General features: G+C 55.2%; 1 protein-coding gene across 1 annotated transcript; it reads right to left on the reverse strand.

Annotated features, from left to right (window-relative positions):
• Positions 1–13,633: 13,633 nt before the first annotated feature.
• Positions 13,634–22,667, reverse strand: LOC121347295 (cytochrome b-c1 complex subunit 1, mitochondrial). The gene is made up of 13 exons (XM_041425861.1): positions 22,511–22,667; positions 21,980–22,120; positions 21,430–21,516; positions 20,325–20,454; positions 19,263–19,461; positions 18,611–18,690; positions 18,349–18,464; positions 17,799–17,942; positions 16,893–17,053; positions 15,838–15,923; positions 15,304–15,392; positions 14,674–14,749; positions 13,634–13,853 (listed from the first exon to the last, which is right to left on the reverse strand). Exons 1-13 carry the CDS (start codon positions 22,580–22,582, stop codon positions 13,789–13,791), a joined length of 1,446 nt encoding a protein of 481 aa, XP_041281795.1. The 5' UTR covers positions 22,583–22,667; the 3' UTR covers positions 13,634–13,788.
• Positions 22,668–22,780: the final 113 nt, after the last annotated feature.

The following is a 22,780-nucleotide window of genomic DNA, read 5'->3' on the forward strand; positions in this document are numbered from 1 at the left end:
CGTGGGAGCCTGCAGGATAGGATGCTGCCACCGCGGTCTCACACCAGCCCCAAGCCTTGGGGACAGCAGTTCGGGAGGTTCCCAGCACCACCCGTGCCAGAACGCCTGGCAGCGCTGGAGGGCAGGGTGCCAGTGCCGCCCCAGGCACCCCGCGGGGCAGGGAGAGCCCCGCTTCGGGCCGGGCCAGGCGGGCGGTAGCTGGCCCGTGAACAGCCGCTGGGGCTGTCCGCCGTGCGGGGATACAGAGAGCGCCTGGCCCGGTACAGCCCGGGTTCTGCCCCCGCCACCCCATCCCCTGCCCCACGCATCGGCAGCGGCGCGCCCCGGCCGCGGCTGCACTTGGCCCCCGCCCGCAGGGGCTCCTCCCGCCCCAGGAAGGTGCTCCAGGGCAGCGGGGAGCCAGCGTGGGCAGCCCTGCCCGCCAGCCCCCTGCCCCCTGCCTGCCAGCCCCCTGCCTGCCAGCCCCCTGCCCCCTGCCTGGAGTCCCCTGCCCGCCAGCCCCCTGCCCCCCTGCCTGGAGTCCCCTGCCTGCCAGCCCCCTGCCTGCCAGCCCCCTGCCCGCCATCCCCTGCCCCGCCGCCTCCACGGCCGCAGCGGCGGAGCGCACCTGGCCCGGTCCCCCCGCGGCGGCTCCGCCGGCTCCCGGCCCCAGCCCAGCCCGGCCCAGGCGGAGCGAGCCCCGCCGCGCAGGGTGCCCGAGTGCCCACGGGTGCCAGCACGGAGGCTCGGTCCTGCGAGTGTCCCCCACCCGCGGCGGGACCCCCGCCACAGCGCCACGCTCACCCACCGCCCCCGCGGGGCCGCTCCGTCCCGCAGAGCTCCGAGCCGATCCGTGCCGAGCCGTGCCGGGCGCAGGCGGTGCCGGCGCGCACCGGCCCCCGGCGCTCCCGCCCCTTTATGGAGGGCGGCCCGGAGCACGGTCCGGGGGGAGCGGAGCGGCGCGGCCCCCGCCCAGCCCGGCCTCCCAAAGGGCTTTTCCCACCCGCTGCCCTGAGAGGGAAGGAAGGAAAGAAGGCAGCTCCTCAGGCTCTTCCCGCTGGAGCGCCACCCGGGCTGCCCCGCGGCTGCACGGCGTGCAGCGGCTCCGGGATGGGGATGAAGCCGGAGGGGACTGGAGACCCGGGAACGGTTGCTGCTGGATTTGCCACCGAGACCTCCGTGAGGGGCTGAGTGGGCTCCAGTAAGGCTCGAGGCAGTTTTCTCTCCAGCATCTGCATCTTTCAGGAAGGTGAGCAGCTCTGGCACCTGCCAGCCAGGAGCTGGCCACCCACTTCCATCCATCCATCCATCCATCCATCCATCCATCCATCCATCCATCTCATGGGAATGTGTCCTGGAGACTTGGGGCCTGGGTCCAGGCAGACCTGGATGAAGCTGCCACAGGGGCTTGAGTCCCTGGCACCATCTGGGTTAAAGCCTGGCTCTGAGCACTGCCCCTGGGAAGGGCACTGGTGGTGAAGAGCTGCTCCCCATGCCAGCACAGCTCCCACAAGGCTGCAGGACAGCCAGGCCTCATCCAGGATCTTTCCTGCACACACGGCTGGGGGTACCAGCATGTGGGGCCCTAGCACCCATGGTTCTAGTACAGGGACTGTGCTGGAGTCAGCCATGGGAACATCATCCTGCTCTGCTCAGAACATCATCTCACAGCAGACTTGTGGCTGAGACCTTCCCCAGAGCTGGAGAAACCTGCTGGAAAGCCACTGGTGATGTGGCTGCAGTTGCTAGGAGGAGGTGAAAGGGAGAAGATGCCCAGCAAGGCAATCAGGGATGCTGTGTTACCCTGGTGTCACTTCCTGCCCATCCTGTGACTCGTGGAACAGTCCCCTGAGGCTCCTCCTCAGCCCAGGGTGCACCCTTGACCCTCAGGGTGCTTCTCATCCCCAGGGCACCTGTGGGACCACACTGCTCCTTGGGGCACATCACACAGCACCTCATCCTCCCCTCTGGTGCCTGTGCTCACCTAGGGTTGACCCTGGCTCAAGGAACCTGCCATGCAGCCCATGCCACCTATCCCCTGTCCCCAGCACCCCACGTACCTGTGCCCTCCTGGCCACTGCCCCAGGGACTCCCCTCCGGCTCCTGGCAGGGCAATGGACAGACAAGTCCAGGGGCATCTTCTTGTGGGCAGCAGGAGGAGCAACAGTGGGGATCTCTGGGGCCCAGGGCCACCTCGCAGCTGGGGGCTGGGGGCAGGGCCACCGGCCACCGAGCAAAGATGCTCCAGGGTCGGCTGCAGGCAACTTTCCCAGGAACAAGCTGTTCCCAGGCAGGGGAGGAGCGGCGATGCCCTCGCTCTTCTTAAAGGTACAGCAAGCAGCGCATCCCCTCCTCTTCATTAGCCTTCCTCTCCTCAGACCTCAGCCCTGGCCCCCAAAGCCGGCGGGCGGGTTCCGAAGCTCGCCGTGCCCGCAGGTTTGCCCTTGCCTTCCCCAGCCCCGTGGGTCCGGCCGTGAGTCCAGCATCCTCAGGGCAGCACCATCCCTAAACCCTCCTCCCGCCAGAGCCCATTTAATGAAGACAGGGCGGCCTGTCCCAATTAGACAAGGGGCTTCGTTAAACAGGGAGCGGAGGGGCCTGCCAAGGGCTCTGTGGCTGGCCCCGGGCCCGGAGCTGTGGAGCAGCCCCACGGGCGGTGCGGCGGCGGGGCACGGGGGCTGGGGGTCAGCACGGAACGGGGGCAGCGCCGGGCCGAGCATCGCCCAGCGGGCACCGCAGGCAGCGGCACCGGGGCAGCGACATTTCACAGCCATGCCAGGAGCTTTGCCAGCCACCTCGGCCCCCAGGAGTGCGGCAGGCACTGCTTTGGGGTGGTCCCCAAACCCCAGTCACCCACGGAGAGCCCGGCAGCACCTTGACCATCTTGCCAGCAGCACTGCCCTTACATGAGCACTGGAGCGGGGCACGCAGGGCTGCTGGGTCCCCAAAAGCAGTGTCTCCGCCTCCGCGGTGTTTCCCAGCTTCCCTCCGCATACCAGGAGCAGGGAAGGAATCTGCGGCCCCCGGCGCGGGACGGCGCTGCCTCTGCAGATGGAGAGCACCAGGTGTGAGTGACTCACGGGCACCCCGCGCCAATCCCTCCGGGGACATCCTGAAAGGCTGCAAACCCTTCTCAAAGCCTGGAAGGCTGGCAGCCCAGCCACTAGTCATTCCCGCAGCCCAGACCTGGGGTTCCCCACCGCCCACGCGGCTCGGCCCCAGAACATGCTGATTCCTCTACATTGACGCTGAACAAAATTTGTAGGGCTGACCCTGACCCCAGCTCCTCCCTGTGCATGCCAACCTGGTTCCCAAATGACACTCAACAGCTGGCCAGATCATGAGACCTTCCAGGACACCTCCACGGGTGGTCTTTACAGGGCACTGCCCAGGCTAGCACTAACCCTGAGCCTCACAGGGGTCATGCCACCCCCACGGAAGGGAACCCCTGGTTTGAGAGTGTGTGCAAGGAAAGCACAGGAGCTGAGCTTCTCCATGCCCCTGCTTGCCAGGCATGAGGCCTCGCTGCTGCCTTAATGGGAAAGAAGAAAATCTTCAGCCCCAGGTGAGGTTTCAGCTCTCTGGGACGGGATGAGTCACACACCATGGTGAGGTACAGAGCCTGCTGCACTCGTGGTGCTGTGGGCATTGTTGCCCACCCTTTCCACCCTCTGCAGCCACTGCCTCTGGTGCTGATCTGACATGGGCTGGGATTCAGCACTACCCTTACAGGATTTTAGTTTTCTGGCCCTACTGTGGTCCCACAGTGCTCCTCACTCCAGCAAAACATCAGCATTCCCAGCCAGTGGGGCTGCATGGGACAGCTCTGGGGCTGCTGGGAGGGAGAAGCCACCTCTCTCAGCACTTTTACACTGGGGAGGGGAGCAGCACGGGGCTAGTGCTGAGGCAGGGGAGGAGTGAAGGATCTGGCCAGAGCCTGGAGGGGGAACCGTGTCTGCCACAGAGGCCAGTTGAGACATGCTCCAGGAATGTCTTTCAGCACCAGCCACCGCCAGCTCCATGATGTGGCACCCAGGCACCCAGCCCAGCATCCCAGGAAAGGGGCCCATAACCCCTGGCTATCACCAGTCAGCTCAGGGAGAGCCCAGAGGGACAGGGTGACACTCACAGTGCGGCCTTGGGGAACACTTGTGCCACCCCATGGGACAACCCAGCAACCCAAGAGATCACAAAATAGACCAGGGTGGGAAATGGTCAGCCCTTACCTCCTGCTGACCTACCCTGGTGGGTCTGGGATGGCAGAAAGCCATGCCAGCCCTCCAGGCTGCACTTCACTAGGGAAACAGAAGCCTCCCAGCTCCTCTGTGCCAGAGGGGAGAGCTTAGAGCACCCTCCACCCTGCTGCTGCCCAAGGCCACATCCCTGTGGCAAAAGGAATCAAAGTATGACATCAGGATGAAGTCATGACCAACGAGCTGCCCTCTCTGCCCAGCAGCTCTTGGGATGTCCAAAGTGAAGGGGTGCTCCCGTTTTTGGGGGACCTTTTCTGCTGTGGAGGCAGCAGCAGTCTGGTGACAGAATGATGATGGAGGTAAGCGGTCCCACTGTAGCCAAGCTTGGGGTCAGGCTGAGCCTGCTGAGCCCCCCATCAGGGCTCCCCAGGGGGTGGGTGCATGACCCAGCTCTCCCACAACTGCTGTGGAGGGATGGAAAGCTTTTCCTCATGTAAACTGTTGTGTCTGGAGGCTGCTGCCAGCACAGCTGCTCATCAGCATCGCACGGACCTGTGCTGGACTGTGGCCAGGCCCCGCTGGCCACGCAAAATGGGCTCAGGAGGGAATGGTGACACCACGGGGATGTGACCCTCCCCTTGGCCAAGCAGTGCAGGAGAAGGCAGCCCTGGTCAGCGTGACACAGAGGCCAGGCTGCTTCTCAGGGACAGCAAGTGAGGGGAGAGCCAGGCACCACCGGGACTCTGCCAAGGGCTGGCAGTGCTTTGCAATGGCATGGGGCCAGCATGACAGAAAGGGAAGGTGACAATGGGGATGATGGAGGCAGGATAAGGAGCCAGCAGCAGTGAATGGGGCTCTGGAGTCTCTTGTTAAAAAGCTGCCCTCAGCTGCATCCTGTGGTTGGGCTTTGGGTGATGCTGGGGATACCCAGAGAGGCTGGCCTGGGTGTCAGGGACCCCGGGGGAGGCAGGGGGAAGGTGTAAGCAGAATGCAGGCAGGGGCTGAAGTGCCACACACAGCCTGGCTCTTCTGCAGGAATCCAGCTCCTCGACTGACTGAGGCACGAGCTGCTCCCCTTCCCTTCTTGGCCCTGCAGTCCCCACTTGCAGCGGGGTTCAGGCTCAGTAAAATCAACTTGCCTTGCCGTTGAGAATGGGCATGTAGGAGATAGCAGAAATGCAGGGACCAGCTGCAGCAAAGCTTCCCCAGCACCTCTGCATGAGGACAGGGCTGTCTTTTCCTCAAGCTGACAGTCCCATGGGGTGCTTGTGCCCCAGAGCCACCCCAGCCAGCCCAGCACATGCAGTTGGGGAAAGGAAACTCCTGCTGTTTCCTTGTAGGGGCAGATAAAAATTCCCTGCCCTGGGGTTACGAGGATTTTTGTGCTCCCAGCTCAGTGCTGGCCGCAGGGTTTGCAGGCAGCAGCAGGCAGTGGCTGGCAGTGCCCGGGGCACAGCCGGGCTTGGGGTGCACGGAGAGATTCCCAGGGATCCACTGCAATGCAAGAGCCGGGACTGGCAGAGCAGGGGGAACGGTTTCCTCTCGGATGCCTGCAAGGAAGGAGGAGATGAAGGGAAGCCGAGGGAGAGCTGCCAGCCCACGTCGCGCACACTCGGGGCGTGTGCGGGCTGGGTCGGGGTGCGCAGAGCGTGACCGGACACGCGGGGGGCTGAGCCCGCCCGTGCCCGCCCTGCGCCGCTCCCCGGGCACCGCTGCTGCCGGCGGCCCAGCGCCTCGGGCCCGCTGAGAGATGCAGAGGTGAAAGGTGGCATTCCTGCAGCCGGCGCCTGGGAGAGCAGCTCGGGGCAACGCCGGGTCACTGGGGCTTCCCTGGAGTGCTGGGGAAAGGCAGGAAATCATTTTACCTGCAGACACCAAGGTGCCACGCCTCCGGCCGCCTCCAGCCCTCACCTGCATCCCTCCAGGAAGGTGTGTGGCAGATGGGACCTGCTGGGTGCTGGGGGGCTATCACAGCAGCGGTTGCTTCTGGCCTTGCAAAGTGCTCTGTCCCAAATTTGGCTTCCAGGGGCACCACGGCTTCAGGGCACTGGAGGGGCACAGAGGAGCAGCCAAGCAGGCGTGTCTGCCGGAGGCCAGGACAGAGCCCAGACCTGCAGAGCCAGGGCACTTGCAGGAGGAACATAGCAGCCCCTGTCACACGTGGGCACAAGCTGCCCATCAGATCCCAAACCCTGCACCATCTCCACTCCCCATGAGAGTGGGACAAGCACCATGAAGCCATGGCTGCCCCATGCCTCCTTCCCAACACATGCTGGGAGCAGATGGTACAGGGGTAGATGGGCAAGGCAGCACCACCTTCCCTGCACATGGAATCTGTTCTGCTGCCTAATGCTGAGCTTTTCTGGGAAATGGCAGCTGCCCAGCTCCCAGAACAGCACCCAAAGACACAAGGCCAGCTGCAGGCTAACCCAACCATGGGAGCCCCTGTGGACCCTGCAGAACCTGCAGGAGAAGGCAGCAGCATGGCATGGGGTGCTGGGGGGGAGAAGGGTGGTGACAGGGGCTCACAGCAACTACCAAGCAGGAGGGAAGAAGGGCAGAGAGGCAGCATGTGGGCCTAGGGAGCTGGAGCTGTTCCAGGGATGCTGCCAGCTGTGCTGCAAGAAGCTGCTCCTTGCAGGGGCTTTGCACAGCTTGATGGGGCTGGGTATATTTGTTCTTCCTTTCAACAGCAACAACAGATGCCTACCCTGTCTGCAGGGCTCAGCTGTATTCCCAGGGGAGGAGTGTTGCCAAGAGGAATACCTTGGCTATTCCTTGTGAGTTCAAGGAGCCAGTCCTCAGGGACCTCTATCCCGACCCAAGGATGAGCATGCTGGACCGCTGTCCTCGGACCCTGCTGCTGCACACAGCTCTCAGTGGACTGACACTGCCTTCCCAAGATGTGGAAATAACGAGTCACTCATGCCTTGTGCTCAGTCCTCCTGCTGCCAGCCCACAGGCACTGGTTGCACTGGCCCTGGCAGAGCAGCACACCAGCTCGTGCTCACAGGTGACAGCAAGAGACTGACACTCCGGAGCTGCACAGGAAGGAGTTTGCCCACCTCATCTCTCCAAATCCCGATTTCTCACGGCCCCTGTGCCAGGGAAAGGCTGTCCCTCTCTCACTCCTCTTTTACATGATACTGCTCTCACTTCCTCACTTCTGCATCTGGGATGCAGGCCTGATGACTGGGAGGACAGGGTGCTTGCTCAGTGCTTCCTCTCTGCCTCTATTCAAGTGTTTCACAACCTGCATCAACCCCCCTAAAAACTACCTGCAGCTCTATAAATTTCTGGCAGGACTGATGAAAGAGCCCCAGTCCCACTCTCCTGGGGCTTGGCTGCTCCTTGTTGTGCAAGGGGAGCCCAGCAGAGGAGCATCACCCGCAGCTGGAGACGTGCAGCCCAGCAAGGAGCTGCAGGCACGTGCTCCTAGGGAGGGGATGGCACGGCTCACACCCGGGCGTGGCAGGGGCTCGCCTGGGACAGGAGGGGCTCAGGAAGGGGGTCTTACCCCTAGAGAGTTTGGGCCGTGCTGCAGCCTCTGGGTAAGGGGTTTTTGCAGGCCTTGGGCACTGATAAGGGCATGTGGATAGCACAAAGCTCTTTTACCCACACTTGCCCATAGCAGGGTATGTTGGCTAACAGTGTTGGAACCCCAGCAGCTGCAGGATACTGCCCTGAATGTTTCACACATGACCGATGATCCATGGGAAGGAGGATTAAGGTCTGTTTATCAGTCTGTTAGGGTGGTGAGGAAACTGCAGGGAGCCAGCACCCAGGGACTCAGTGCTGCAGGAAGGGTCAGGCTCACCCCTACGCGTGGGGCAGCAGCCCGGCTGCAGGGGAAGCTGCTCCAGAGGGATTAATGCAGTTCACGAGACCAGACTTGTCCTGTGTCTCTCCCCCGCGAGGCTGTGCCATTGCTCCTTCAGCTCTTTGGCTGGGTGCCCGACTCCAGAAGAAAGGAATAAAAAGGACGAAGTACCCGCCCTGCCCTGCCGGGTGAATCGCTGTCTGTCACCATGGGAACTCCTCCCTCCCAGACCTCCCCAGGATGATTTCACATCTCGTCGAGCAGGAGGGTGCGTCACAGGATGGCACAGGGCGGGGGGACACGTACATCCCACACAGGGACCCCGCAGCTGGGGGGCACCATGCTGGGGAGCTCCAGGGGGAAGGCTGAGCAGCACGGGGGGGGGGGGTTCCAGTGGCGATGGGGGCACGGTGTGCATCCACATAGCACATCCCCAGAGCAGCGACAACTTAGGGGCTCTCAAGAGCTCCAGGTCCTTGCAGAAGCCACATCGCCAGCATTTCTGCACCCCTCTGTGTTGCCACCAAGAAGGGAAGAGCACAGCATCCTGTCTCTGCCCCCTCACCACCCTCAGGACTCACCTTGAACCATGAGGACCTCATCCTCCAGCCCCCTCAGCAGAGCTGGGGCAAGGTCACCTGTGAGTCACTGCTGCGCGTGCGAGGCAGGAACAGGAGATACTTGTGTTCCCACGTCATAGGGGCTCCTGCCAAGTGCTGCACATCTGGAACAGCAGTAAACAAAGCAGGGGAAGCCGCAGAACCAGAGTGGACAGCAGCCAGGGGCAGCAGGGACCTCCAGCCTCGCAGCAGCCAGCGGGGGGAAGGGGTGCAAAAAGCAGAACTGCCACGTGGAGCTGGGATGCCCAGGACTCAAGCACACTCACCTGCCATCTCCCCCCCCTGACAGCCTCTTGGTGTGCCAGGGCATCCTTCGTGCCAGGGGAGCAGAGGCAGGAACTTGCCACAGGCACATGCTGCTCCAGCTCCTAGAGCCACTCTTCACCAAGCTTGCTGTGAGAGACCCCCTGGCACGGGCAGTTATCCCTACCTGGAAACCCCACCCTCGATGTTCCATGGGTAGCACCCAGCCTGTCTCTCCATCACACCGAGCTTTGCTCAAGAGTGACACGACCTGAACTGGGGGCCATGGGTTTGGTACACAGGAATCTGCACAATGCTGAGCTCTACAGTGCACCCCGATAAACTCAGAGTGCACTTTCCTGAAGCTGAAATACATCCACTGCTAAATCTTGAGGAAACATTACTGTAGTTCCCTAGATTAAACATTCAAATGAGGAAGAAAAAAATCCCCTCCAGAAGAGCCAACTCATTCTTCCCTAAATATAACAAATCAAAGATAAGCAGCACGTTCGCTTTGGAGCATTATCCAAGTGCCTACTTGGAATAAAAGTCACATGCAAAGCAGAAAGCAGTGCACAGTACTGGGGCTGCTTTACAAAATGCTTTGCACACCTGAGTCACTGTGTGCTGAGGGCACTGCATGGGGAGCAGCTTTATTTCTGTCCATTGCACCTGGTGTCAGCACCCACCTTAACCCAGTGTCCCAAAAACCTGAATGCTCCATGTCACACTTGGTGGAGCCAGGAACAGCACTCAGATATTCAGGCGCCTGTTTCAGTATCTTAAACCTTGCTCAAACCTTGCTTCAGGCATTTAATCCAGCTTCCTTCATTGCCCTCATGCTGTCTCTGCTGTGCAGCTCTCACACTACAGCAGGATATGGAGCCTTAAATAACCCCAGATCGTGGCAGAGGCTCAGCAGTGGATGGTGGGACACTGAGCAGGAGCAGTGTCTCCAGGGCACCTGGCAGGTGATCCAGCACAGGTACTGCTGACACCTTTTTGTACAGAAAAACATCCCTCTTGCTCTCACAGATCAGGGCTGGGAGCTCCCCAGGCCGCCATCCCAGCAGCTCCATTTTCCATTCCCGGGCAGATCCTTCTCCACACCCCACACTTCAAATAGCTTTTCTGGGCATCCCCAGTGATGGTCTGAATGGGCAACAAAGCCAAACCTCAGCCTGGCAGCCTCACTAAAAACCTCACAGCCCCGAGGAATGAAAATGTATAAGGGGAAAAGACAGGAAAGCAGAGACTTGCACGGAAAAGTGAGAACCATCCAACCTCTTTGGATGGCGTGTGGGGTAAAGCAGCTTTTAATGAGGGTGTTCAGGGCTGCAGCTCACCCCTTCCAGGCACACCAGGGCAGACAAAGGCAGCTCCTGCCGCCGTGCCTCGTGCCTCACGGCAGCCCGGGATGGCTGCTGCTGGCAGTCAGGCCTGGATGGGCCTTTTGTCCACCGCTTTTCCACGCAATGAATACACTAAAGCTTTACACGAGGCATTTCCTTTTCCAAATAGGAAACAGGATTGCTGGATATGTGTCCAGATACCACTGCTCACTGTTCCTCTCTCCTGGAGGTCAAAGTCTCAGCAGTAAAGTGCAGGAGTCCTGGTCAGGACTATCAAGTGCCAGGTACCTCCCTCAGCCTGGCAATCCTGCAGCCCCACTGGTGACACTTCATGACAGGGAGAACCCATCCCTTTCCTGAGCAAACCACACTATACAGGGGCTGGATGGGGGAGAAAGTCCCTGGTCACAGCCACACCAACACCTCAGACAATCCCTGCACCAGGGGTCTGAGCAGAGCAAAGCTCCAGCAACACAAGACACTACAGAGCTACACTGGTGCCCTGTCTTCTAAACCCCACTCACCTATGGTTCCCACTGCCATTTTTCACCAGCCTTGGCAGGACTGCAGGTAGAGAAGCAGGCCCAGAGGGCTGTGGGCTCTCCTCCCAAAAGCTCTCTGGCACCAAAGACTGGCACAGCTCCAAGCCTCTCGTTTCTGTGAAAGCCTCCCTGCAGCTCCCTGCTTCCCCAGGACAGGCTTGGCTCAGCACCCATGATGAGTATCAACTGTACTTTCCAGGGTGGGTAATTAGCTCAGGTGAGGCAACTCTTGACAATTGGCTGCTGTGGCCCCTCTCTTGGCAAGCACCCGAATCACAAACAAGCATCTCACATATCAAAGGGGCTGCCTGCTCCACAGGCAGATCCACCCTGTACATCTGCTGGGCCCGGCAGCCCTGCACTGGGGGTACCCCAGCTCTCCCTGCAGAGACCAGGACAACATGGAGCACTCAGCACAGGGCTCTTAGTGAGCACTCACCATTTTCACTGCTAGAGTTTACATTCCTGGAATAGCTCTGTGTAGTGGGGACAAGCCACTGAAGTCCTGTGCAGGGCAGTTCAGAGCCTTGCACAGGGAGCACACAGTATTGTCCTTTCCAAATCCTCTCCTTTAGCAGCCAACAGATGGAATGCCAAGGTGTCATGGAGTAAAAGCAATCACAATAGCTTGAAAGAGGGGACTTAATCTGGAGAGGGTAAGACCACGCAGAAGGAGAGGGAGCAAAGGCCAATCCATATACCAGGCTAAATTTATCAGCACAGACTAATGGGATCCCAAGTAACCTTCCAAGTAGCAAAATAAAACACTTAAGCCATTGAAAACTAAACTGGTCAAAGAGCCCACTGAACAATCCTGCATTGTCCATGGAGCCAGGAAACAGATTTATTAGGTCACCCAGGCCATCTCCAGTTACAGTGAACTTGGGATGCTTCTAGGGATGGCTCTGGCACTGTCCTTCACTGGGCAGCGGAAACTGCAGGGAGGGCAGGGGAGGGGAGGGGGAGAGGTCCAGCAAAAGATCTCTTTTTCAAGGTTCAGGAAAAGCTGAGATAAGACACTTCTGTCATGCCAGACATTTCCCAGTTTGGACTCCCTTGGACTGAGACTACTCTGGTGGAGGAACAGAAACACCCCCATACAGCTCCAACAGCAAGAGACCTGCCAATGAGATTAGAGCTTCAGTTCCTCCAGTATCAAAGCATTTGGCTGCCAAATGCTTAATGACTCTGCACCAATTCCAGGTTACACTTCCCAAGCCCCTGATAAGGCTCAGAGCATGGTGTCTTTGCCAAGCAGGAACACTTGACTCCTGAATGAGCTTCCCTTCCCCACCTTTTACATCCCCAGTTGTTGTTTACCAAGGAAAAAAAATAATATGGCAAACCTCTCAATCTTTGGAGCTGGTGAGACGCTCACGTTTCTGGAGGCATGGACTGCCACAGCACACAAACACAACAGGCACTACAAGGCACAGTGCCACCACAACTGCAGCCTGAAAGTGCCAACATCCTGGGCACAGCTCAGCCTTAACTCTTAATAGGCACCCAACAGACTCTGCATCCAGTGCCACTCACCAGGGCATGGCTCCTTGTCCAGATCAGCCCACATACTCACAGTTATACATGGGAAAAGCATCTACAAAATCCATTTAAGGCTGCATAAGCCAGGCAGCCTAGCAGAGCTGCAGCCTTTGGTCAGGACTTGCTCCTTGCTGAAGTGCTGGGAGCAAGGCTCAGCACAGCTAGCAGCTTTTCCAGAAAAACAGAGCACCTTGGAAAGCATCCGCTGCTGAGGGGTTTGAATGTGTTCCTAGAATAAACTAGTGGAGAAGGGCCTGAGGAATTAATTACTCAAGGAAAACATACATTCCCAAAGAGATACCTCCAAAGAAGAAAACTTGTAGGAAATGTTAAGCAAAGATCTCTTTCCTTGTATTTCTCACCAACTGCGTAACACTTTGGAAAATTAACCAAGAGGGGAAAATATATAGCAAGGGAAGATATAAGAGGATTACAGTCTGATTGCAGTCACAAAATCAAGACAGAACCATTTACTGGTTCCACAAGGCTGAAGGCATAAGTGAGCTTGTTTAGCTGTTCAGCCCTCAGTGCACTTGCAACAAGCCAGAGCTTGTGACAATAGTTAAACCCAAATTGCATCAAGAGCATTTAACAGTTTCAAACTTGCCTTGTATATGCAATGGGCTCAGACACACTGACTCTCTGATCAAGAATCCAGATTCAGCACAAATGATTTGGTACACTGGATTAGTCTCAAGTGTAATGACTAACTCTGAGAAACTTTCACACTATTTTTAAATCTCCCTTGTCAGGGCAGAATCTGGAAATTAAATGAGAACCTTAGAGACATTTATCCCACATAGAAAAATCTAACAGAATACCTTGCAGCTTCCAAGGGTAGCTGTGACAGGCTAGTGCCACCTGGTGGGAAACTTCTCTCCATCCCCCTTGCTCAGCTTTCTGTTCCATGTTCCAACTTCCCAGAGGCAAGAGAACGGAGCAACAACCAGTTTAACACCAAAAAGGCATGGCTGGGTAGTTCTTCCAACTACTCAGACCTAGAGATTATCTTATGGGTATAGGCCAGTAGGAAGCTTCTCAGTTATTGCCTAGCTGAGCCTGACTGCATGGAGATTAAAAGAAGAATGTGTAGTCCAACACCACCAGCAGACAATAATCTTTGCTCATTACTGAGCTGGTTTACAGATAACCAGGAAGCTTAAGATGAGAGGTAACACATCTCCATCTAGAAACATATGGGTTGTTATAACACAACCCCTCTGGACAGATGTTTGCCTATCAACAGCTCCAGCTCCTCACATCCTATGTCCCCAGTTTGGCAAGATTAACAATGTCTACACACACCAGCCAGGAAGAACAGTTGACTACCAGCAGAACCAACTCCACATAGGATGTATTTATTTTTACACATTTAACACAGAGAAGACAGCTGCTTTGAATGGACTCAGCTTGCCCGTGGTGCCCAAGACATTCAGTGCCAGAGGGAACCTGTCACAGTCCACAGCTTCATAACTTCCAATCTGCAGGCAACACATCCTAGAGACGGACCCAGTACATGGCACTGCGGATGCGGTTGTAGTCCAAGAGCTGCTCAATGGGACCTGAGTGAACAGGAGTGAAGTTACTTCGAGACATAGTTAAAAATCCCCGCACAGTTTCTTACGGTCTTTAAAGCAGATGGTGGCAGAGCAGGCTGTGCTTGCAATCCACAGCAGCTCTGCACAAAACCAGGCACCTACAACTCAAACCTGCATTAGGAAAACTAGCAGATAGCAGCTCCTGACAGTAGAAGGTGTTTTCTCACACTGCCCCACAACGCTCAGTAGAGCTCCCATACAGGTATCAAATACAGGGAAGTCATTTCACTATTTCAACTTCCTGCTCAAAGACTGTCTCCCTTTTCCAACCTGCTCCACTTTGAAGGCCAGAGGAAACAGCTGCAAGGAGGAGGGGAATTCTCAACACACAGGAAGGAGGCAGCAGAACTGAGCTGCTTAGGCAGGTTTTCCGAAAGGAATTTGTCCTTGGCCAGACAGACATGCCAGAGCAGCACAGGAGAATCAGGTCCCTTCACTTCCCTTACATAAACCACCCTGACCCCAGGGTAAGGACACCTGGCAGACGTGCTGGGCCCGCACCCAGCTACAGGACTCCCAGTCTTAGTCACAGCTCCACAGCAGGCAGAGGTGGGAGGACAGCCAGCAGCTCACTGCCACTGCATCTCCATCACCTGCAAGTCTGATCTCGTGGCAAATGTGCCTTGGCACACCTCATGTGCAGAGGCAGGAGGGTATCAGTGAAGAACCAGAGTGGCTTAACGAGTCAGGACAGACACATGAGGACTGCCTGCAAATCACTTCCACTCAGCTCTCGGCCCTGCCTTGTTTTTTAAGTGTGTACTGATTGTCACCTACTACTCACCAACTGCTGCAATTGCTGGACATTTGTCATAGATGTATTTACTGCACACATCTCTCACCATTCTTGCATCAACGGCCTAATAAAGATCAAACAAGCAATTAATGACTCTTCCAGCAGATCTACACTTCTCAAAGTCGCAACTAACTGTTGCCATTACATATCAAGATCATTAAAACATACAATCAGACCCTTGGGGCCATCTGCACCAACTGCCCAGCTCTGCCTGCAAGGACGGCTAACATTTCTACACAGTGCATTCTCTTGTGGGTATAGAAGACAAGGCCAAAATCAGAAGTCTTCTAAGGAATAGAGTGGCTGCAGAAATTCCACAAACTAGGTGTGGGACACCACTAGGAAAACTACTACAGGAATTTCAGGTTGCGCTGCTTAACACAATCATACGCCCTCTTTTTGGGATGGACTGACTCCAGTCACAGGGACACAGGATACACTGTATCTAAGCCAGAGATTCTGACAGTTACATCAGTGTCAGCAGGATAACCACTGGACTGACCCCAGGCAGTCTGATTAAAGGGTAAGCAAGCCACATGTTACTGCAGCAGACTAAGCCCAGACAACGCTGACACCAACCATGCTCAGGTATCCCAGCCAAAACAAATGGATACCTACAGAAATCCTGGCATCCCACTCCTCCAGAGGGATACGGCGTCCGTAGTGCAAGAGATGGCTTCCAATATTCTCACACACTCGTGTGGTACCTGGATGTTGAAGATATTGCATGGTCAGTGCACCAAGAAGCCTTCCAGAATTGCAGCCTGATCATCAGCCAAAGCACAGAGTAGAAACTCAAAGCATTAAACCCTCTGCTAACAAAGCACACTCCTAATTCCCACTCTGTGCAGCTCCAGCAGGAGCCATGTGATGCACAGATTTCTTTACTCGTCTCCAAAGTCTTAGAGCCAAGGCAGACCAGTATGAGGGTCTCACTTCTTAGGTCACCAGCAGTATGTCACTCCTGGGAGCACAGAAGGCTGGGGTCAGCAGCTTTGACAACATGGAGGAGTGTGGAGCAGGAAAAGGAAGTTTTGCCGAGTGCCTGCCAGCAGAACTGCAATCTTTAACACAGGTCCTGCTCCCCAGGAGAACCTCAAGCAGCAACCCTCTGAAAGCTGCACAGTGGTCAATCCATAAACCAGAACATACCATCCAGCTGAGCCACCATGGCCTTTCGGAGATAGTTCTTGGCTCTTGTCACTTCTGACTCCGTGGTACTAGTGCACAAACGCATCCTGGAGAACACATGGAAGACAACAAAAGCTCTTAAAGATGTTTGTCTGCTCAGACAGAAAGTGAATTCCTCCCTTTCCCCAGTCTCCTCAAAAATAAGCTGTTATCAACACCGCTTGTCTTGCAGGCTGACATTCATCCTGGATCTCCACAGAGCAGCAGGAGGCAAGAGCTCCAGCACACAGGCAGGGGATTCAGCCAGCAGGATACATGCTGAGTTACACTCAGAGGTTCAGCAGCCCTGGTGCTCACTCTGGCTTGCCCAGCAGGCACAGCAGCACGCTGTTCATTGCCCTGTCACAGGAGAGGGAAGGCCTGTCAGCCATTCCCATGCATGGCAAGCTGCTATGGAAACTGATGCTGAAAGAACAAGACAGCTCCACAGTCTGTCTGGACTCCAGCTGCTACATCCCTTCTTCTCCTGCCAAAGGGCCACGTCTCTGGGGCAAGGGCTCACTCCACCTGCCCCACACAGAATGGCTTGCTGCTCAGATGTAGCCTTGAACTGGTTCATGGACGCAATAAGACGGACAGCCAGAAGGCTCCAAGCACTGGCATGATTCCAGCAGCAGGTCATTCATCAGCCACAAGACAAGAGCCCAAGCAGCAGGAACTCTGCCTGCTTTGCCCAGGCTTAACAAGACAATGGAGATAAGTCTCTTGGGCACCTAGGAAAGCCTTGTCTAAGGAATGATCTCACTTGTATATAAAAAGCCCCAAAGCCTCGGTGCTAATACTTGAAAGCAAGAACAAAAGACCAGAGGAGCCCTAAGGGACTAAAACAGCTCCTCAAAAGCCACATTCTTAGATTTACAGAAACCACTTACAGGATCACTTAACCAGAATGCAAGTTACCAAGAAATTCATGAAGAGACACCGCTCTCTGTAAACTTAATATGCTCCCCCAGCAACTCAGTCTCCTACAAGAGGCTCAGATCCTGAACAGCAACTTGTGCCAAAGTTGTACTTACCACTCTCCCTGAGCACAAAACATCATATCATCTACGGACAGAGGATCAGAAACAAAATGGAAACCGAAGAGGCCGGTGTCAGAGTAGGAGGTGTTGAATGGCTCAAAACTGTGGCAGAGATTATGCTCCACAGCAAGCGCAGCCAGCTTGCTAGACTGATTCTGTAAATAAGGAGATGCTGTCAGCCATTTCATTTTCAGCTTCCTCACAGCTCAAATTCTTTCCCACTGAGCTGTTTTCACAAAGACCATAGACAGGACAGAGTGGAACACTTTGCTGAAGGAGAGCTTAATTTAGAGTTTTCATGTGGTCAACAGATGAGAATCACTGCTGGAAAAGCCACAGACAATGGCCTAGGAGTCCATCCAGCAGAACCATTTCCTTTCCCAGCTGCAGATGAAAAGCTGGTATGCACACCACCGCAGGAGTGGGAAAAAAATGAGAAGGACAAGGTCTCCCAGCAGCAGGGGTTAGCACAGATATACAGACCAGACAGATTTCAGACAATAAGGGATGCAATACTGAGGTTTTAAACAAGTTCCATTTGCTCTGCAGTGGGAAGACAAGCTTACATCATGAGACTGTAGAGCATTCTGTCCTGCTTCCACCACCACCCCCATCGAGTGTTAGTTGTGAGGGTGGGAATAAGCTGCTGTGAATTCACCAGCTACACCTCTTCCACAAAAGGTTCAGTTCATTTGCCAGCATCACCTCTCAAGAACTGTCCTGGATTAGCCTCGATTACACTTTTATTCTACTTTCCAGGCTCCTAACCCCTTCACAGTTGGAAGCTAACCACAACAGCCTCTCCTAAAGCACATCCACCATAATAAAAAAGCACATTATCCATAATACTTCACATGAAAAGGCTCCAGGCTCTCCCTGTTGCACTCCCAAGGCTCTTACCTTCCCACCTCCAAAAGTGCGGTCGTAGCGCCCTATGATAGCGTTAGCCACATTGAGGACCACGTTGTCTGGATCAGCCCATCCTGGCCCCTCCACAGCAAGAGCAATATGGGCAAGGGGCAGAGCATCATCTCTGGCACGGATCTGGAAAATCATCAAAGAGTGGGGGAGAACTGCATCAACACTGTGATCTGTCTGCAGCCTGCTGCGATGCCAGGCTGACAAACTGGGGCACTTGATGTTATTCCAGTGAAATGAACGAATCTCAGGCAGAACTGAACACAAACCAGCTGTGGTGATGTGAGTTTTGCAGCAGATAATATGAACACCAGCCTCACACTCGTAATGGGTTTGGGTCCCATCTAAAACCCAACACGTGGCAATAATCCCCAAGAAGAGAACATGGGAGCACTACCAAGATGGTGCATTATTAGCTTGTCTGAGACACATGAACAGACTTTTCCACTGAAAAGCAGCTGTAATTGGTTTCACATTCATTCCACAGTTGGGCAACAGCTGCTCATTTTGATGTGGACCAAAACAAATTTACCTCACTCCCTGTGAAGCGACAGCGCTTGAGAGTAGGCACAGAATCCCCCTTGGATGTAAAAGGCGCCCCAGTGAAGTGTTGCTTAGCTGCATCTACCAGTTCTCTGTGGGAAATACCTGGCAACAATAAAGAGAAAGATCTCCAGTCTTAAAACAGACTAATTTAACAAAATTATCTGATTTAAATTAGTAATGTGAGACAAGTCTGATCACACGCTTGAAAATACTGAGGCTTCCCAGGATTACAAGGATCTAGAACTTACCTCCAGCAGCTGCCAGGACCATACGAGGTGCCCTGAAGTGAGTATCAATATATGAAGCCAGATCTGCTCGAGTCAGCCTCCTAGAAAGGACACAAAGACCCAGAATGTCAGCATCTCCAACTCTAGAGGAACGAGAGGCTTAGAAGAAGGTAGTTCACAGTGCAGAGACAGCAGTGATTGTCTTTGCTGTAGGGTAACAATGCTTTTTAGAAGCAAGACTGCACTGTGTACTGTGTTTGCCCTGTGCTCTAATTCTAGAACATAAAGAACAGGAACCAGCAGCCGAGATGGAGAGTTAAAGATAGACTTCAATACACACTGGAGAGTACTGAACCCAGTCACTGAGCTAACACAAGGCCACTGCTTCAGTTAGCACCCCTAGCTCTCTAATTTTTCCATCAAACTGAGAAGAAGGTTCGACCTGTCCCTTCCAGCCTCAGGAAGGGCTTGCATGGGGTGGTTCTAAGGAATGCATGCAGCATTACACTTTCACCAGTGCCAATGGGGAAAACACAGTCAGGGCACAAGGAGAAGCCCATGGGCTCAGATCACCTCCATGTACACACTGCAGTCATCACACCCAGGAAGCAGCAGTCATGCACCCCATGGACTGCACCCCTAGACTGTGCACCACATCCAGCCTGTTGCTCACTTGATGTTCTCTGTGGTCCCTTCAACGGTGTGGGCCAGTGCAGTCCCCTGGTAAGCAGTGGCATGAAGGTAATCAAAGGTGACATCTGCCAGGCTGCTGTCCAACTCCTTCAGCTCCTGAAGGATGACGCCACGCTCCTTCTCCATCTGAGAATCCTCCAGTGCACAGTTCTGCACAAGGTCACTCAGAAGCTCTACAGCTGCAACACAATTCCTACGTTAGCATCCCACTGCCTGACTGCTACCCAGTGCTGCTGAAAGGAGACACACAGGAGTGAGCAAAAACCATACTGGGGGAGGGCATGCAACATAAGAGAGCTAAGTGCTACCCATTTCCAAAGCATCTGGGAGGAACAAACAACACTGGTTTAGCAAGAAGTCTCCAAATCAGTTTGCCAAGCACCCTCACAGTAGAGTGCAGGCTACATCTGCAGGTGAAGTATGTCAGAAGAAGATTCTCTTCCAGATACACACTGAATCCTCACAGAGAGTTTGTGATGCCCACAGCACACCCCAGTAGAGTGCAGGCTACATCTGCAGAAGGTGAAGTATGTCAGAAGAAGATTCTCTTCCAGATACACACTGAATCCTCACAGAGAGTTTGTGATGCCCACAGCACACCCCAGGTCTACAGTAAGGCCCCTACCCAAATCACTGCCTCTGCCCAAAACCAACCCAGAGAAGGCAGCACATGGCAGCACAGAGCATGAGGAGCACCCCCAAGAGCTGCACCGAGGACTGCTCCCACAGCAGCTGTCGCTGACCTCAGCTGCTAAGCTCCATAAAACAACCACAAACCAGTGAATCCCTCCCATCTTCCCTTCTGGCAATGCAGTGCAGCCTGACATAACTGGAACTCTTGGTTTAGGTGCACATGAACACACAGCCTTGAAGCACCACATCACTGCACTGCTCCCTTCAACTACCAACCAGAACCTCCAATTTACTGCTCAGCTCCAACTTCAGTCCCTGGTCTGCTGATACAAAAGATGCTTGGGGGTGAGAAACAGAAGTTCATGCACTTACTTAGCTTCCCAGCCAGACTTTGCCCCGGCCATCCTACCTTTGGGCATGTCTTTGGACAAGGCTTTTATGTAGAAGGCGGTTTGCTCGCGGGAGGTGTACCCGCTCAGGTGAGCTCCCAGACTCTCCACCTCCTTCTCAAAGGCCGAGCCAGGACGCTTCTTTGTGCCCTGAAGGAAACCAGATATACTCAGTCATGACGTGAACAAACTTGCCTTTAGGTCAGAATTAAAACAATGAAAATAACAATAAAGACTGTCATGTGATTCATAAAAGCCAAGGGCAGGTGCACAAGACAGGAGATTTAATACTTGGCTTATTTCCTCTAGATAAAGGATGGCTGAGGTGTATTTTGAAAGACCAACACAAACTGTCAATAAAGCTTGTGTTTATTGAAACACAATAAAGCTGCCTGAAAAAATAAAGACTGTCATCACCACTAATGAACACCATCTCAGCAGGGAAGGAGATAACCTGTGCTGAGACAAGAGTGTTTGAACAGCACATCCCTGGAAGTAAACTAAGAAGCCCAAACCAAAAATAAGCAGGTTTCTAGCTATCCAAGCAGTGACATATAGAAGACAAACAGAAGAAGAAGACTATTTCTAATACATCCCTTAAGGAGCCAGCCAGATGCTGTAGTTGCCTATGAAGGCACAGGCTGAACTTGAGCCAGCAAGTCCCAGGCTTAGATGTCTTCTGCCCTGTTCAGAAGACATCTGCATAATTTGAAAAGTAAGAACTGTAGCCTCTGAACTTTGCTGGACCAGCAAGAAAAGGAAAATAAAATAAATAGCAACAGGAAATGCTACTTTGAACTGTCTGTGCTAACCTAAGAAAAGATGCTTCATAACACAGTGCTCTATGCGTGCCACACTTTTTTCCTTTAAGAGGACAAATCAGCAAATAGTAAATAAGAGTTATTTTTAATTCAACGATGCTTGCAAGTTGCTGCACATTCAAGCAATAAGTACCACATAGGCTAGATGCTTTTTTAGACTTATTTTTACACTGTGTGCAAAGACTCTAGGACACAGATGACTGATTTACACCCTCTTTCAACAGGCACAGCCTCCAAAATGAGAGGCCATTGTACGGACAGAATACTCAGGGCAGCTCTGTGCAGACCTAGCACACACCCTCACCTTCAAGGCCATGTGTTCCACGAAGAAGGCAGCCCCGTTGGTCTGCGGCTCCTCATAGCGGCTCCCAGCCTCGATCCACAAACCCACCTGGCAGAAAACCACGAGCACCAACATCAGAGAAGAAAACAACCAGCATCCTACTGACACAAACACAACAGCAGGGACAAGAAGTCTGGTCCACTGACATTACGCTACAAGAACCAAAATAAGGACAAACTAGCAACTGTTCCCTGCGCATATTTTGGCCTTTTCTCTCTCAGCTTCACCACATCTGGTTTTGCCAGAGAGATAACTTTTACTGCTCACTTACTGCTCATACAAAAACTGTAAGGCTGAGCAAATTTGTAGAGCATAAAAACTTGTCTAAAGACAATACAACACCAGTCTGGCCCTCCTGCTGCTATATTAATCCCACCTGTTCACAAAGAGAAGCAGCGGGGTCTCTGTCAAAAGCACTGGCTCAGACAGAGGTCTGTCCCTTTTGGAAGACCAGCTGGAGGCTAGGCAAGACTGATTGTTTCCAATAAGGCCTGAGTTATGTTAAATTTACCGTGCAGGTTGGCTGATTGGACTCCTCTGAGGCTACACGGAGGCCGTTGTCCAGGGTGGTGACCTGGGTCTCAGGGATATTCTGGAGTGTCTGGGCATAGGTAGCAGCACCTCGCTTCCTCGTCAAAGTCAATAAAGCTGCCTGTAAAAATAAATGCTGTCATCACTGCTAACAGACTGCTCCCCTCGGCAGGGCCGGGAACGCAGAGGTTTGAAGAGGTGGGAAACGCCAAGGGAAAAGCCGCACGAACCGGTCGCACCCCAGCACCGGGGCAGAGAGCGGACAGCGGCTCCGTGGCAAGCCCCGCACTGGGTGACAGTGACAGCCGCCGCTGCTCCCCGCCCGCCCGGCCCCGCTGCGGGGCCCGGGGGCTCCCACAGCCGCCGCGGCTCGGCCCGCACCGCCCGCCGCGTCCCCATGACCTTCCCGCCCGGGCACAGGCGGGGCCCGACAGCCACTGCGCACTGCGGGGCCGCCCGCGACCCGGCCGGGCTCCCCCCCGCGCTGTCCCCGCGGGGCGCGGTGACTCACGGAGGGGCGCGGGCCCCACAGCAGCGCCCGCCCGGCCGCGCTGCCCGCCCGGCACACTGAGCGCGCCGCCATCTTCTTCTTCCGCAGACCGACGGCCCGAGCGCTGCGCGCCTGCGCAGGGGCGGGCCCGGGGCGGCGCGGGCGGAGGAGCTGAGAGCGCGCAGACCGGGCGGGCAGGCGGCCACGCCCCCTGGTGGCGGGAGGGCGCGGACGGGGCAGGCGGGGATGGGAATGGGGATGCCGGGAATGGGGATCACGGGAATGGGGGTC

This window comes from Onychostruthus taczanowskii, unplaced genomic scaffold (genome assembly GCF_017590055.1).
Source record: "Onychostruthus taczanowskii isolate IOZ18803 unplaced genomic scaffold, ASM1759005v1 scaffold9, whole genome shotgun sequence".
Lineage (NCBI taxonomy): Eukaryota > Metazoa > Chordata > Aves > Passeriformes > Passeridae > Onychostruthus > Onychostruthus taczanowskii.